We start from the raw sequence: 13896 nt of genomic DNA, 5'->3' as shown, positions 1-13896 counted from the left end.
CCTACTTCAGCTCAAATGATGGTTCAATGCCCTTTCACAAGAACACATTTTATGCCCTTTCACAAAGAGAACAAATTCACACAAAACAGTTTCCTTCATTGTCCACGACTTATGGTCGATACATATTTTTGTCATACTGCATATGTTGCAAGCTGAAATCGATTTCCTTTGTTTCTCTTCTATCTTCTTTGGAGTCGTTATTTGGATCATATCATGTTTGCAGGCCTCTGGTTGCAAAAATGTTTTGACGATTTTAAAAACTGTTTTGGGGGCGCTTTCAGCAGATGCATTAAGCAAAGCAACTAATGCAATTTTGGCTTTCTTTATATTCCTCCGGAACTGTTTGAGGACAGTGATATAAGCTGGCTTGCCCTCAATGTCATAGTTGCTACTCTACATTCGTTCCAGTTGTTTGCATGGGAGTTTTCCTTCCTGAAGGCTGGGTGTGAACTGGTTACAGGGCGGTGTGGTTCGCTTGCTGGAAGATGTTTTTCAGGGTGCTAAAATACCAAAGCCTTGTACTAGGGAGTTGTTAAGGGAGTTGATTGCGTTCTCCATTCATTAAAATCTCCGAGGACTAAGAAGTTGGAGTATTGTAAGTAGATGGGGAAACAGTACATTGATAGGTGCATCCAGGGCTGAGGCAGGGGGTTTTTGCGGGGTGGGGGGGTAAACTAAGGTCCTGAAAGGGAGAAGTTGGGGGATATCTGGAGGGAAAAGAGACTTTCAATGAGGTCTTGGACTTCAAGCTTCGTAAGGGTACAGCTAAAAGTGGAGTGGTAGATGATGGCAATCCCACCGCCCACTCCAGCAGCATGACGAATGTAAGTGATCGATTAGCTGTCTTCAATGGCCAGGGCAATGTCGGGGCTCAGAGGGAGTTAAGCTAGGTTTTCGTTAGAAGTAATATATCCCAGTCATCATTAAGCAGATCTAAAGTGTGTTTTATGTCTGGGGAGCAAACTGTACGTTGATTAAGCCGATATGAATATTGTGTGGGGGAGGAGAAGGGGATAACCTCAAGCCACCCTTATGCCAAGGTGGAGCTCTAGGGCTTGGGGTGTCACCAGGGGCAGTGCGGGTAATGGATCAAGAGCAGTAGGCCTAAAGGAACGCCTACTAGGAGCTAGGTGCTACATGGTTCAGGACTAAGGGCCATCAGGGTGTAGCCTGAGGTTGGGAAGATAAGGGCAGCAGTTGGTGCTGGACATGCTACAAACACAAACGGGTGCAGATGGGCTTCCTTTTGGCGCGTCTGTGGCCTAACTTGAATGATAAAGGCTAGGAGAGCTCCAGCAGGCAGTCAAACACCAACTACTAGAGCGCTGAGCAAGGTGCGAGGGAGAATATGGCATCCAATTAGGGACTAACACAGAAAAAAGGACTCCTCCCAGTTAAAGTGCTCGTGCAAATGAGGGAAGCTATCATCAAAGAGGACAGTATTAGCAGCAGTCATTTTTTAAAGGATTAGCAGCTATTTTTTTTTTTTTAAGTAAACACGCATTTTCACAATGATTGCCAGTGAACCATATTCAACACAGATTATCTAAAAACTCAGCAAGGAGTGATCCTACCAGTCGACCGCTGCACTTCCACAGCCTAACTGGCATGATATAGGCTGGGAGAGCTCTAGTAACCCCGCCCACGCAACTACTAGATCACATTGTTTTTGATTTCAATGACTAGTTTCATTGGGGAAACCATGGGCAATCTCCATAAATAATCCCTTGCTAAATTTTGAATAGCTTTTGTTTTCAAAATGTATAGCTTTCAGGGTTCACCCATCGGCAACACATCGGTTTCCATCACAAACCGCAAGTTGATTAAACCCCACCAAAAAAAAAAAAAGATTAGGCTATTTCTTTTACAAATCAGCTTGTTATTAAATGGTGGGAAGTTGGAGGTCTTAGCACCCCTAACCTTAAATATATTTTAGCTTTTTTCTCGGATCCATCTAGGGAAATCCAGAAACCCAAGTCACCTTTAGAATCCCGCAAGATGTGTGTAAATAGGACGCACATTTGGCGCAGATATCATTAATGGAACACAGTCCAGAACACTGTGCCTCAAACACGAAAAAGGCCACTGCAACAGAGGGAGGGCCGTGGTGGCTGTGGTTGTTGGAGGGGGGGTATTTTATAGCTCGGCGAGTACTCCACCTATAACAGATAATGCTGTGACCTTCGAGCAATGTGAGCACCTTTGCTGGTACCAGCTGTGTGTGTATAGAATCGGCTCTCCTCTAACTCCACACAATACCCACATTCCTCCCAAAACTTCTGCTTTTGAACTTGTTAAGTTGTATTAGCAACTTTTTTGCTGCAAAGTATATCATTTATTTTTCAGTTTTAATTTCACACATTTAGGTTTTTAAAAAATGTCATAGTTATGGTGTTAAGTCACAAAGTATTTGAGCACAGATTATAATTCCTTTAGGGAAATATAATTCATTTCAACAGCTTCAGACACGCTATAAATCACGGTCAATCCCTTGGAGTAATGGGGTGTGATAAGAAAAAGTGATGAGAAATGTTAACTATTGAGTGTTTTTTCAAAATGTTAAGTGTGTATGTGGTCAGTATTATAAACGTAACCAGCACTATGTGGTATACTGCATAAGAAAAGTCTCGCTGAAAACATCCTCATGAAAATGACAGTACTCCATGGGCACCTCTAAGATCAGGTTTGTGAAGCAGCCACTCACCGAGTGAGCGCTAGCATCCACTGACGCCCAACCGCAACTATTAAAAGTACCTACTTTACCTCTCGAGCCCTAAAACCAACCAACCAAGGTGGATTACACTCCTTCGTTTGCTTGGAAAATCCGCACAAACTTATCAAAGTTCATGTTTATCATACTCAATCTTAACATTTAGCTCTGACAAAAAAACATTTGTAAGCACCGGAATTCTGTTCACTCCTTGGAGGGGATGGAATACACAGCAGCTTATAGAGCCTGGCAGTACAGCTCCATCAATGCGAACACACCACCTTGCACTGCACTGCATGGGAGAACATGCTGCCTGTAGAAGAGAACACCTGCAGCCATTGCTCATTACATTCACACTGAGTGGCCTTTTGAGTCTTTCATCCAATGAGCACGCTCATGCACAGATTCACTATGAGGAAACATCTAGTGTACCCTCATAGGTAACTTGCAGTTTCACAAGCTCCCCCTCCTCCCCTACAGAGCCCATTGGTCCCCTCAAGGCCAGCACAAATGCTCTACAATGCGTAACAGGAGGTATTTCTGACCAGGATCCCTGAGTAGATTAACTCCTTAAACCTTACTGTCCTACGGTCTACATTTCTACTCCAATATCACCATTGCGCACCAGCACATCACAGACATGTAACACTCGCTGACCGGCCTCAGTATGTCCACTCTGCCAATACTACAGCCAACTATATGGTCTAACATGACTAACACCTATGCCCTCCTGTTTAACTTCATCCAATGACTTAGCCCCACCTCCCCAAAAGGAGGAGCATTGTCTGAGGGTTCACTTGTACAAGAATACATATTTTTAGTTACCACATACATGGCTCCATTTACTTTGTTCAGATTGGCAGAGCTTGAATTTGAGCCATGTTTTCCCTTGCACAGGGGACCTCCGAAAGGTGCTGATTCTTCAAGTGCATGGAGTCTCAACTGTGCACACCGCATTCTACCCTGAACTCATCAAAGGCCCAGCCAAGGTGTCAATTCCACTGCAGCTGGATATTTCTTTTTATCCCTTAAGCTGGACAAATAAAGTCATGCTTGGTTTTGGGGCCCGTGAACATTCCCTATGAAAGCACAGACCTCAAAAGTGTTGTTTTCTCCAACTCGCAGCTGTATGAATTATGATACTAATTAGGTCTCCAGGCCAACAGGCCTCACCAGGGTGCCATTCACCTGCTGTAAGTTGATCTGTTCAAGTACCTTGACGTGCATCTTGAGGTGCCACCCTCAGTACTTGCTCTATCAGAGTGCTGAGAGTACACCAGTTAAAGACCCCCAACCATGACGACACCGCAGTGGGCCCCTTAAAAGTATCAGGGAGATCCCTGACTGGTTGATGTCAGGGCCTCCACACTCCAACTGATAGCTTTTAGCCAGTAGCAGCAGTCACTTCTTTGCTTCACCACGCCCCTTGGCGATCTGAGAATAAAATAAAAACCACCCCGGCTGAGGACAGGGAACCACCCCCCCCCCCCCCCCAACCAACACCTGGAGCCCCTGTCAAAAATACACACTGCAGAAGAATTACAGGGGACTCCTGGTTTCAGTATGTAGGATCTCCTTCACAATCGAAACTGAACCTGCCTGGCCTCGCCTCTGTGGATTCTCCAGTCTACACTTGAGCTCAGACTGAAACCAATATTGCACATTCAAGCCTGCCTGGCAACAGCAGCTGTGATGACGTTCAGCTGAACAAGACTGATGGAATAGATTCCAGTATGTGACATAGCTTTGTCTTCGTATTATTGGCTGAAACATCTTTATATGAAGTTTTGCCACACTGGCTGAATGGTGCATCAAATACAATGTTCCAACATCTATAGTTTTCTTGAAATCTCAAGAAATTCTAAATGTGACGTCGTCAGAAGAGAAACCCACACACAAAGATGGCCTCTATAAAACTATTTCAGTCATATTAGCTATTTCAACTCGAGAAGCCAAACTGTCACTGCAATACTACAGAACAGCCATATTCTGCGTGCAATACCCTTCATACAAATAGGTCTTCCTAATGTGTCACACAAGATCGGAACATCACACTAAAAATCAAACTAGAAACTTCAATAAGTCTAACTAGCATTGTGAAATAATACCTTAATGATTTGATGCATACCTCTTATTATCCAATGGACGCCCTTCACTGGAAATGCTGCGAGGGATGTTGGCGGACCGCTCCTGAGGCTGGCTTTTCCCTTCACCTTTTCCCGTCACAGATCTGGATGAGACCGGGCTTTGCAACTGTGAAGGGATTTGGCTGAGCTGAGGTACTGGCCCCTTGGCAGCATTGCGCTGCCATTTGTTGTTATTCCTGAATGGGAATTTCAGCTCATACGGAATACTTTCATTGACTTTGTACTCCACCACGGGCATGCGGTAGGTTTCCGAGCACCCTCTGAAAAGAAGCAACACACAGAAATGATCATATCATTAACAACTCTCCACTAAAATCAATCATGAATTACTCAATACACGGAGTGTTTGCGTCACTTCACTGCAACACAACCACAGCTACTTGGATAATACTCATTTTAACCCCCTCAGACACTGGTGGTTTATTGATTCTAAGACATTGGAGAGGAGACAGACTACATCTTGAGAGTATATTGAATCTCTCATAGGAAGGATAACCGTGCAACCTATCATGAAAACCTGAAGGAAAGTTTCCAACTTTGGCTCCTAGTCCAGGACACACAAGGTGGAATGCATTGAATCAATGTGCATAATGACATCCTCTCACACCAGGTACAGAAATTCTAAACACTCCTTTCTCGGGAAGTTTTAAAAAATAATACCTCTCAGATGGTAGAAAAATGGCTTGAAAGCACAGTTGTGGGGGGCATGTTCTTCCCGACATTTAACCTTTCAAACATTTTGGAGCAAAATGTATCAAAATTGAATTTATATAACTACAGAAGTATCTTTGCGTATCAACATGCAAATGACTCCCGCATCAATGTATCGAGTGCTGGAGTTTTGAGTCACAAACCATTACCAGGTGTGCTAATTCAACTAGTCCAGTCAAAGCAAACCAAGACTTCAACTCCCAGGACAGGTAAGGGAGTCCAATGAAAGCAGTGCACTAAGAAATATGATGAGCAATCATGGCAAGTAATCCTACTATTATAAAATATTATCGTCATTTATAGATAAAAAATTAAATCCGACTGTGTGTTTCCAGACAGAACTATACCTTTATGAAAATGTTGCTGCCCACTATGGGATAGGTACATCAATTTGTTACAAAAGATAAAGAAAAGACCAGTGGAGTTAGCATGCTGTACTTGAAAGAGGATCAAGGTACTACCTGCTAACTCAGCTTTAATAATCATCAGTGTGTGGCAGAATCAGGGAACTAAAAAGGTTGCCTCTATTTTAAGACAACAAATCTAGACCCAGAGATGGCTTCACCCCAGACTTGCACCATAGCGTAAAGAAGAGGGACACGGAAGGCCAGGAACCTAAGCTGCTGCTCTCACAGTTCAAACAGGTAATTAAGCCTGTGCATAGCTCTAGTAATTTACCAAATGATCCTGCACAAGTGGTATTGATAAGTGAATGCTAATGCTTTACATAAACTGTCCTGGTGAAATTATCTGGTTGTGAAAACCTAAAATGTTTGTTAGATAAAAGGATCTTGCGGAATTCACTGCAGCTGTTGAAACGGTCTTTGAAACAACTGTTGAAAAAAGACTGATCCAGTTCCTATTTTTGATAGGATGCGTGGTCACTTCTCAAGGTGTCCACAAGGCTGTCAGCATCACCAGGCAAGTGTTTGGTATTACAGGAAACTTGTGCATACTGCTCCAATTCCACATCCTCTGCTGGAAACTAAGATGGCCTTGTACCTTCCAGGTAGCCATACATAAAATATTGCAATTAAGTTGTTCATTAAGATTTTCATTTCCTCGGAGGTTTGCTCTTAATAGTGTCAGTTACTAGTGTGTACTCTATTTTGTATTGTTTGATTATTTAAAATCATGCACTATATAAAAAACTACAATCCATATTTAAAAAATATGCATTTAACCCCTTCGATGCTGATGACGAACCCCAGCCGTCATGCACTACGGTGCTCGTGTGCTGATGACGGCTGGGGTTCGTCACGGCCCCGCCCTGTTCGTGTTTTTACCGCACAGCAGGGGAATCGCGGCCGCATGGAAGGGGTTAAGGATGAAAACATGGTGTTGGACTTTGGCCCTTAGGGCAGGTTCACCCCTAGACTTTTTGCTTGAAATGGTGACCTGGAGATGGTGATTTTTGGATTCTGCGCACTTTCACTGTGTCCCAGTGGAAAGTGCGTGCACACTCTGAGTGCATGTGCTGAGCTAGGCCTGCCCGCCCGTAGGAATGCATGGGGAATGTATGTGTCCCTGGTAGTTCCTGATGCGTGGGGTGTACAGGCTTGAGTCTGGTATGTGTGAACTCGTGTGAGTGAATGCTGCGCAACGGTGTATGCAGCATGTATGTGTCTAGTAGGGAAGCGCCATTTCTAGACATGGCTGTACGTGTGCTGTGAGGGTGCTGGCGTGTGATTGGCTGGAGCTGGCTGGCATGCCAGGCTCCAGGAAGTCTGGATGGGTCTGCCCGGTGGTGAGTGGGAGTTTAGCATGAGTGATGTGTGGGAGGAGTGTACCTGTGTCCTGGATGGGCTGGGTTTTCCCCACACAATGCTGGCTCCGCCCCCCTGTGGTGTGTCTAATGACCCAAGCCCTGCCAGGGAATAGAGAGGGTGGTTGAAGTAAACAGAGTACTCAAGAACCAGCTGCGACTGGTTCCGCCCCCACTCTGCACCTTCAGACAAAGGGAAGCACTGTATAAAAATGGGGTGTGTCCCCACAGATGTGGTTCTCTTTTCCAGGATCCTGAGGGGGCTGTTGCTGCCGCTGGGCCAGAGGACCGCCACTTGGGGTGTCTCCCTGCCTGGAGACCCAGTGTGCTGGCTCTGGGCCCAGCCTTGCCCCCCTGCCAGCCTACAAGGACTTTATTGCTGAACTGAGTGCTCCCTAGCGCTTGAGAGCGCTTTCTTTTTGTCCTAGCGCTGAGGGAGCGCCTTACTGGCCTCTAGCGCTGTGAGAGCGCTTTATTTGGGCATTTAGCGCAGGAAGCGCTGCATTTGTACGCCCCTAGCGCTTGGAAGCGCTTGATGGTGTGCTAGCGCTTGGAAGCGCTTGATGGTGTGCTGGCGCGCTTGGGAGCGCGTTATCCTCGCAGCCGGTGCCCACCCGGCGATTGCCCCGGTGATTTGCTGCTGTTTTGGGAATTTAACGCGAGGGAGCCCGGTTAACTAATCCCCAACCTAAGGAGTGCCGAAGACGGGCCGTCGCGCTGCCCGCGACGACCCGGAAGTGTTCCGGCCGGCCGGCCAATCATAGCGCGGCCCCGGGAGAAGCAACCGGAAGTCCCGCCTCCGCAGTTCCAGCGCGAGGAGAAGAAACCGGGACTGAGCAGGTGAGGACCGCGGGGCTCCGGTGCAGAGCCCCGCCTGCTGCCCAGTACCGGCTGACCTCGGCGTGTGAAGAGGAGCAGGGGGCCCGGAGAGCAGGCAGACCCGGTGAGTGCTCCTGTAAGGAGAGAGGGGGCGTCGGGGCATATTGCGGTGCCCGCCCTCCTCGGTGGTGATCGCCTTGTCTTGGGGGGCATTATTGAAGTCCACGAAGGGCTCCGGCGGCCATTTGCGGTAGAGGGGGGCGTCAGGGCATATTGTCGGTGCCCGCCCCCCCCTGTGTGCTCGCCCCAACCAGTGGTGCATTTCTTTACGTAGAGCCCCGAGAGGCTCAAGGCAGCGCTACATTGGTTGGAAGAGCCCACGAGGCTCCTGGGGGGCACCTGTTGTTTTGAAGAGCCCAGAGAGGCTCGTGAGCCCCACAATTGTGTTTTGAGCCCAGAGAGGCTCAAGAAGGGCATTTTGATTTACTTGGAGCTCAGGGAGGCTCAAAAGCGCCACAGTTGTGTCTAGAGCCCTGAGAGGCTCTAGGGGGCACATCTTTGTTCTGGGGCATAGAGCCCAGTAAGGCTCCCACGTTGGCCCCAGTATTGTCTCACACAGCTGCCCAGCACTTCGTGGGCAGCTGCTCCGTTTAGGCCCTGACATTGGGACACATGGACAGTCACAGGTGGTGACTTGTGAGATTGGCGCAATTATTATTGTTCTTACACCTCTGAATGTATTGTGATGCATTATGTGTTTTCTTCCCTTACACCTCTGAATGAATGTTATGCATTGCATCATGTGTCATGTGCTTCCACCCCTACAGGTATTGTGATACATAGGTGGTTGTTTTCTCCCTAGTACAGGTGGTGCTAGTGAGATCCTGGTTACCAGTGATTACTGGTTGTGTGCTATTTTGTGCTATATTCTATGTACTAAGTGCTATTTCTGAAAGTGCTACTTCTGATTCCTGACAGTGGTCCAGGTGGCCCTGTCTTGTAAATAATCCCTTGTAAATTCTGCCCGTGCCTCTGGCACATTGTAAAGTGTGTGTTTTATCTAATGTGTTTTGGTGTAATACAAAGGCTATTTTTATATAACCTTGTGTGGAGTTTCCTTTGTGGTGGGCCCTGGGAGTTGTTGCTGGGGTGCGTGCGCAAATACTTAACTTACATCGCCTCCAAGTTTAGCCTTGCTGCTCGCGCCACGTTACCTAGAGGGTGAGTAGGGGTTATCTTGGCGTGTAACTCCCTTGCCCTGACTGGGGTGTGGTGGTCTCTGACTGACTTTGGCGAAAGCCCTGGCCAGCCGGGGATCCCATTTCCAACACATGGGATTCATTATTTGGGTAAGAATTCTACATTTAAAAGGTTAACAAATCATCATATCTTGAGAAAAATGCCATTTATAAAAAGTAATTTCTCTTTTACCAATACCTGCAAATCTTTTTGTGCAATTTCACTATTATACATGTCCCATTTGTACTCATTAATAGTTCACTGCAGTACTGCTGACATCAAATCATAGGAATCCAATTTATTTTTATCACTCATATACATTTTACAAAAGCAGCATTCAAAACTACGTCAGTTGATTTAAGACCTCTTATAAGTGATTGTCTACAAGACCGAATTCCACAAGTGTAAAAATGCCTCTTAAGTGTTGCTCTTCTTTCTTCCCTCAACTCTGAGCATATATAAAGCCAATGGATAATATTTTCTCCTCCCTTTTTGCATAATCGGAAAGGCATCGGATCTGTTGAACGCAGCCATTAAATTGCTTGCGATGATCCTGGGAGATGGCCAAATCGTGTTTTTAAAAAATATATTTTTTAGTTTTCTGTGTAGGTTTGTCCCCTTCCAACATCAATGGACACTTGAAGGAGGTCGTATGGGTTTTCTGTCCACTCAGAAAGAAGCATATTTGCCTACACAACAAGGGGCAGTGGCTCTTTGCAAGCTACTCAAGCAACACATTTCAACCACCCAAGATCTAGGTGCATTTGGAATAAGTCGAATCTGGCCCTCCAATTATTGTAAACAAGCTTTTACTGTAGAACCTGATGTTCTTGTACAGGTCTCATCTTCAGCGAGTTGAGAATCAGCTTAAAGGTCTCATGATCTTCAGTATGAATTTTTAGCATTTTACTGTCAGTGTTCTTGCTTAACCGCATGCGTGCGGCGGCTTTTCCCGCGGTATGCGGCATTTTAAAAATTACCACGTTACATGACGAGCTCAGCTCGTCATCAGCACACGGCAGGTAACGCTGATGACGAGCTGAGCTCGTCATCAGCATGCAAGGGGTTAATGAACTTCTTGCATCTTTCCATTTGAGCCAGTGGGCTTACCAGTGATTATTCTAAACTAAGACGTGTCAAAGAGAGCAATTTGCGGGACTTCTTTACATAGACCTGTAGGACCCCAGTCCATAGAAAATCCGAGACACCTTACAAAAATGCAAGCCATCCATGCAGGCCATGACCCCCTGAGCACTTAAGGCTTTAACAGCCACTCAAAGAAGGAACGTAAGAGTGCAACAAACAGCTCAGGCAGGTGACCATTAGGGACATGCATTATTTAAAGATCCTTGTGCCCAATGGGCAACACCACTGACTTATAGTGCAGGCCATTCAATGTTTAAGATTTGGATACAAACATATCACATCTCTCGACTTATGGCTGTCAACATATTGCCCTGCATGCTACTAAAGCAACATTTAAGAAACCTGTTGAGGAACTGTAGATAAAGGATCAGCCCCAAACTAATTTATTTTTCAACAGAAGGTGCATCCATTGGATTCATCTGATGCCGTACAACATGGTGTATTGTGTCCTTTAGTAGCATAAAAAGGATCTCTTTCTATAACTATGAACATTTTGGAGGCAGTGGTTGGAGGCTTTTGTAAATAAATTCCAGTGTGTGTCTAAGATAACTTGCTCCCACTTGCCTGTATTAATTTTCTGCAATCTATGTAGTTGGAAATCATTTCCTTTGTCCTAATGAAGAAGGAGAAGAGGATGTATAGCCTTAATGTCAATCTAGCTGTGTGCTTGTGCTAATCATTGACAGGAACTTCTGTATCTAGTACCACCGGTAATTCTAGCTGTGATGACTGTTTTGGAGCAGTTTCCAAAACGTCAACACTCAACAAAAGAATCCCCAGTTCACACTTTAGGATATTTAATGTGAATCTACAATGAAATCGCATTTCCTTGTCTAGAGCGATCACAGCGACCATGCCATCCTGTTGGGTCTTCATGCTGTCTGCAAGGCTTTGCGAATACGTGTGAGTAACTCCAACTCAAATGTGATGTGCAGAAAGACGGTTTAAAAAATCTAGCAATCTCGGCCTTCTTACTGACTAGGAGGCAAACATCTGTGTAACATCTGATGATATTTATGTTAAGTAACACAACAAAAATGAATATTCTAAGAATATGGTGGCAGTCTTTCTATTTGATGAATGGCAAGAAACGTAGACAATTCATATCATTACCACCCTACTTTAGGCTACGATCAGCAAGGCCTTGAATGAATGGAATGTAACCATGGCTGTTAGGATGCACAGCAGACAGTAAGGCTCAGTGCATGACGAATCTGTGAGCTACTGCCACAAGCACCGGTTTAATCAAATAATCATTTAGGTGTTGATTTCCAAAACAAGTTATACTTTTTCTTGCAATTACCCATGGTAGCTAATGCCAACAACATGTTCTTCATAATCCTGAGACCTTCTTCACCAAATGTTTCCCTAGAACACAACAAAAGTTATAGTTGTGTTTAGTGAAAGACACAAAATAGTTATTTTTCTGCCTGCACTGTAACTTAAACTACATAGAGGCCATCTTAATCTGAACAAGTAGGGAAACCACCTCATCTGGAAAAGTGTGTAACATTGGACTGTTAATTGAAACGATGTCCAGTATGACATCCATTTCAATCTTCATCCCATGAGTTTCCCATACAGCCCAAGCCTTAAGGTGAATTCAAAAACATTATGGTCTAATTCAGAGAAAGTACGATGCACATGAGCTTTGGAGATCTTCTATTAGCACGATCTATCATTTTCTATACAAACACCAAGATTCACTTGAAACCAAGTTAGCAAAGGAGGTAGCAATTTCTCATTTACAGAGGTGTCCTCTGAAATGATTCACACTTGGGTGCATGTTTTCTCTAAAATCTCATGGATGCCTTCAGTTGAATTTCCCTGGGGAGAAATGCACCTGGTTATCCGCTCCCTCAATTTATTTCTTGAACAACCCAGGCATAACTTCAATGAATGAAATAGGCTTTTGGATCACCTTGTTCTCATACAATTTCTATTATTGATGAGGGATTCATCAAAATGATATCTGTCAAAAGGGCATCTGTGGGATGGATTTGTTTATTTCTGCCTTGCTGACAGGATGGTATTCTGATACGGAAGTCAACAAGAACATGGATCTTCGGTTCACCACCCAATGATGACTTCATCAATAATGGCTGGGTCAAAGGTCGAAGATGTAATGGCTAGAATGGCTAGATGGGTTATCAGTTGACAAAGATTTACAAATCTCTAAATTCATCTAACAGCAAAAAAACTAAAAACAAAGTGACTATGTATTAAAATAATTACACTTCTTAATTCAATCAAAAACTAGAGTACACATTCTTCCATGACCATACCCTTTATCAATTTAAAATGTGTTTTACATAGATGTCTCAGATTTAAAAATTAAGCTCATATAAAATAATTCGAAATGCTTTATTCTCATCAAAATAAAATAAGGTCCAGGATACTTAAGTAATGACAGTAATAGGAGGAAGAACCAAGCAAGATATAACTTGAGAATGAAAAAACATACCAATGTTTAAAGTTAATAAATTGATCTTTGAAACTGATCATACAAGCAATACAAGCCTCATGCCAATTGACACCCGAAATATTACATACATCATGACAAATCTAACAACATGCCTAGAGACCTCTATTCTAAAAATCAGATTATAGGAAGTTAACCCAGATTTCAAATCGGTGCAGCTTCACTAAATAACGGATACAGATAAACATTAAGATGTCATTCACTGATCAACACAATTTCATACTTTGAAGTTGTGACAATATACTGAAAATATTGATATGTAAAACAATGCATTTAATTTGGAAAATTCTGGATAATCATTATCAAACCAATATTTCAAGATCAAAGATTTAGCGCAGAAACTTTTTTTTCCAAATTAAAACTAACATTCTACACCAGGGAATAAACTTAAATCAAAATAAATAAACTATAATAAACAATGAAAAACTCATAACAAAATATCAGAAATTCTAAGATAGTCTCCCAATAATTAAACAGTTTTGGGCAATGTCAGAAAAGGTACACATATCCAGTCTTTTGCAGGCACTGTAGCCATAATTCAGAATATAAAGGGTATGCCGTTTGCTTGTCTTCAGCAGTCTTTATATTCACAGAGGTGCATAATTACCCTTCTGAATTAACAGCCATGTTAAACGAGACCACTGTGTTGTTTAAAACACCAGGAGAAAACAAAAACATGCAAATAAAAGGAAGTTAGGTATCATTTAACAGGACACATTTTGTGAAAATGAAAATGTTCTGTTGCACATGCCCTTGTAAACTGTTCCACACTGGAAAAAAAAAAGATGCAAGGATTTTGTACAGCACAAAACAAGAATTAGGTAAACTATTGTAAATGCCCCTCCTGCTCACAATAGGACTGACAGTTAATGCTTAG

General features: G+C 43.8%; 1 protein-coding gene across 3 annotated transcripts in view; it reads right to left on the bottom strand.

The window, feature by feature from the left end:
* The window catches only part of SIPA1L1 (signal induced proliferation associated 1 like 1), a 681304-nt gene that overhangs the window by 198554 nt on the left and 468854 nt on the right, over positions 1–13896 (bottom strand). For all 3 annotated transcript variants that reach the window (XM_078659472.1, XM_078659473.1, XM_078659474.1), the window contains exon 12: positions 4839–5117. In XM_078659472.1, the coding sequence (XP_078515598.1) occupies positions 4839–5117 (279 nt within the window). The remainder of the gene's footprint in view (positions 1–4838; positions 5118–13896) is intronic.

Source organism: Lissotriton helveticus, chromosome 9, assembly GCF_964261635.1.
Source record: "Lissotriton helveticus chromosome 9, aLisHel1.1, whole genome shotgun sequence".
In the NCBI taxonomy this organism is placed as follows: Eukaryota; Metazoa; Chordata; class Amphibia; order Caudata; family Salamandridae; genus Lissotriton; species Lissotriton helveticus.
The sequence above is the reverse complement of the archived record's forward strand: the minus strand, read 5'-3'. Positions and strand labels throughout refer to the sequence as shown.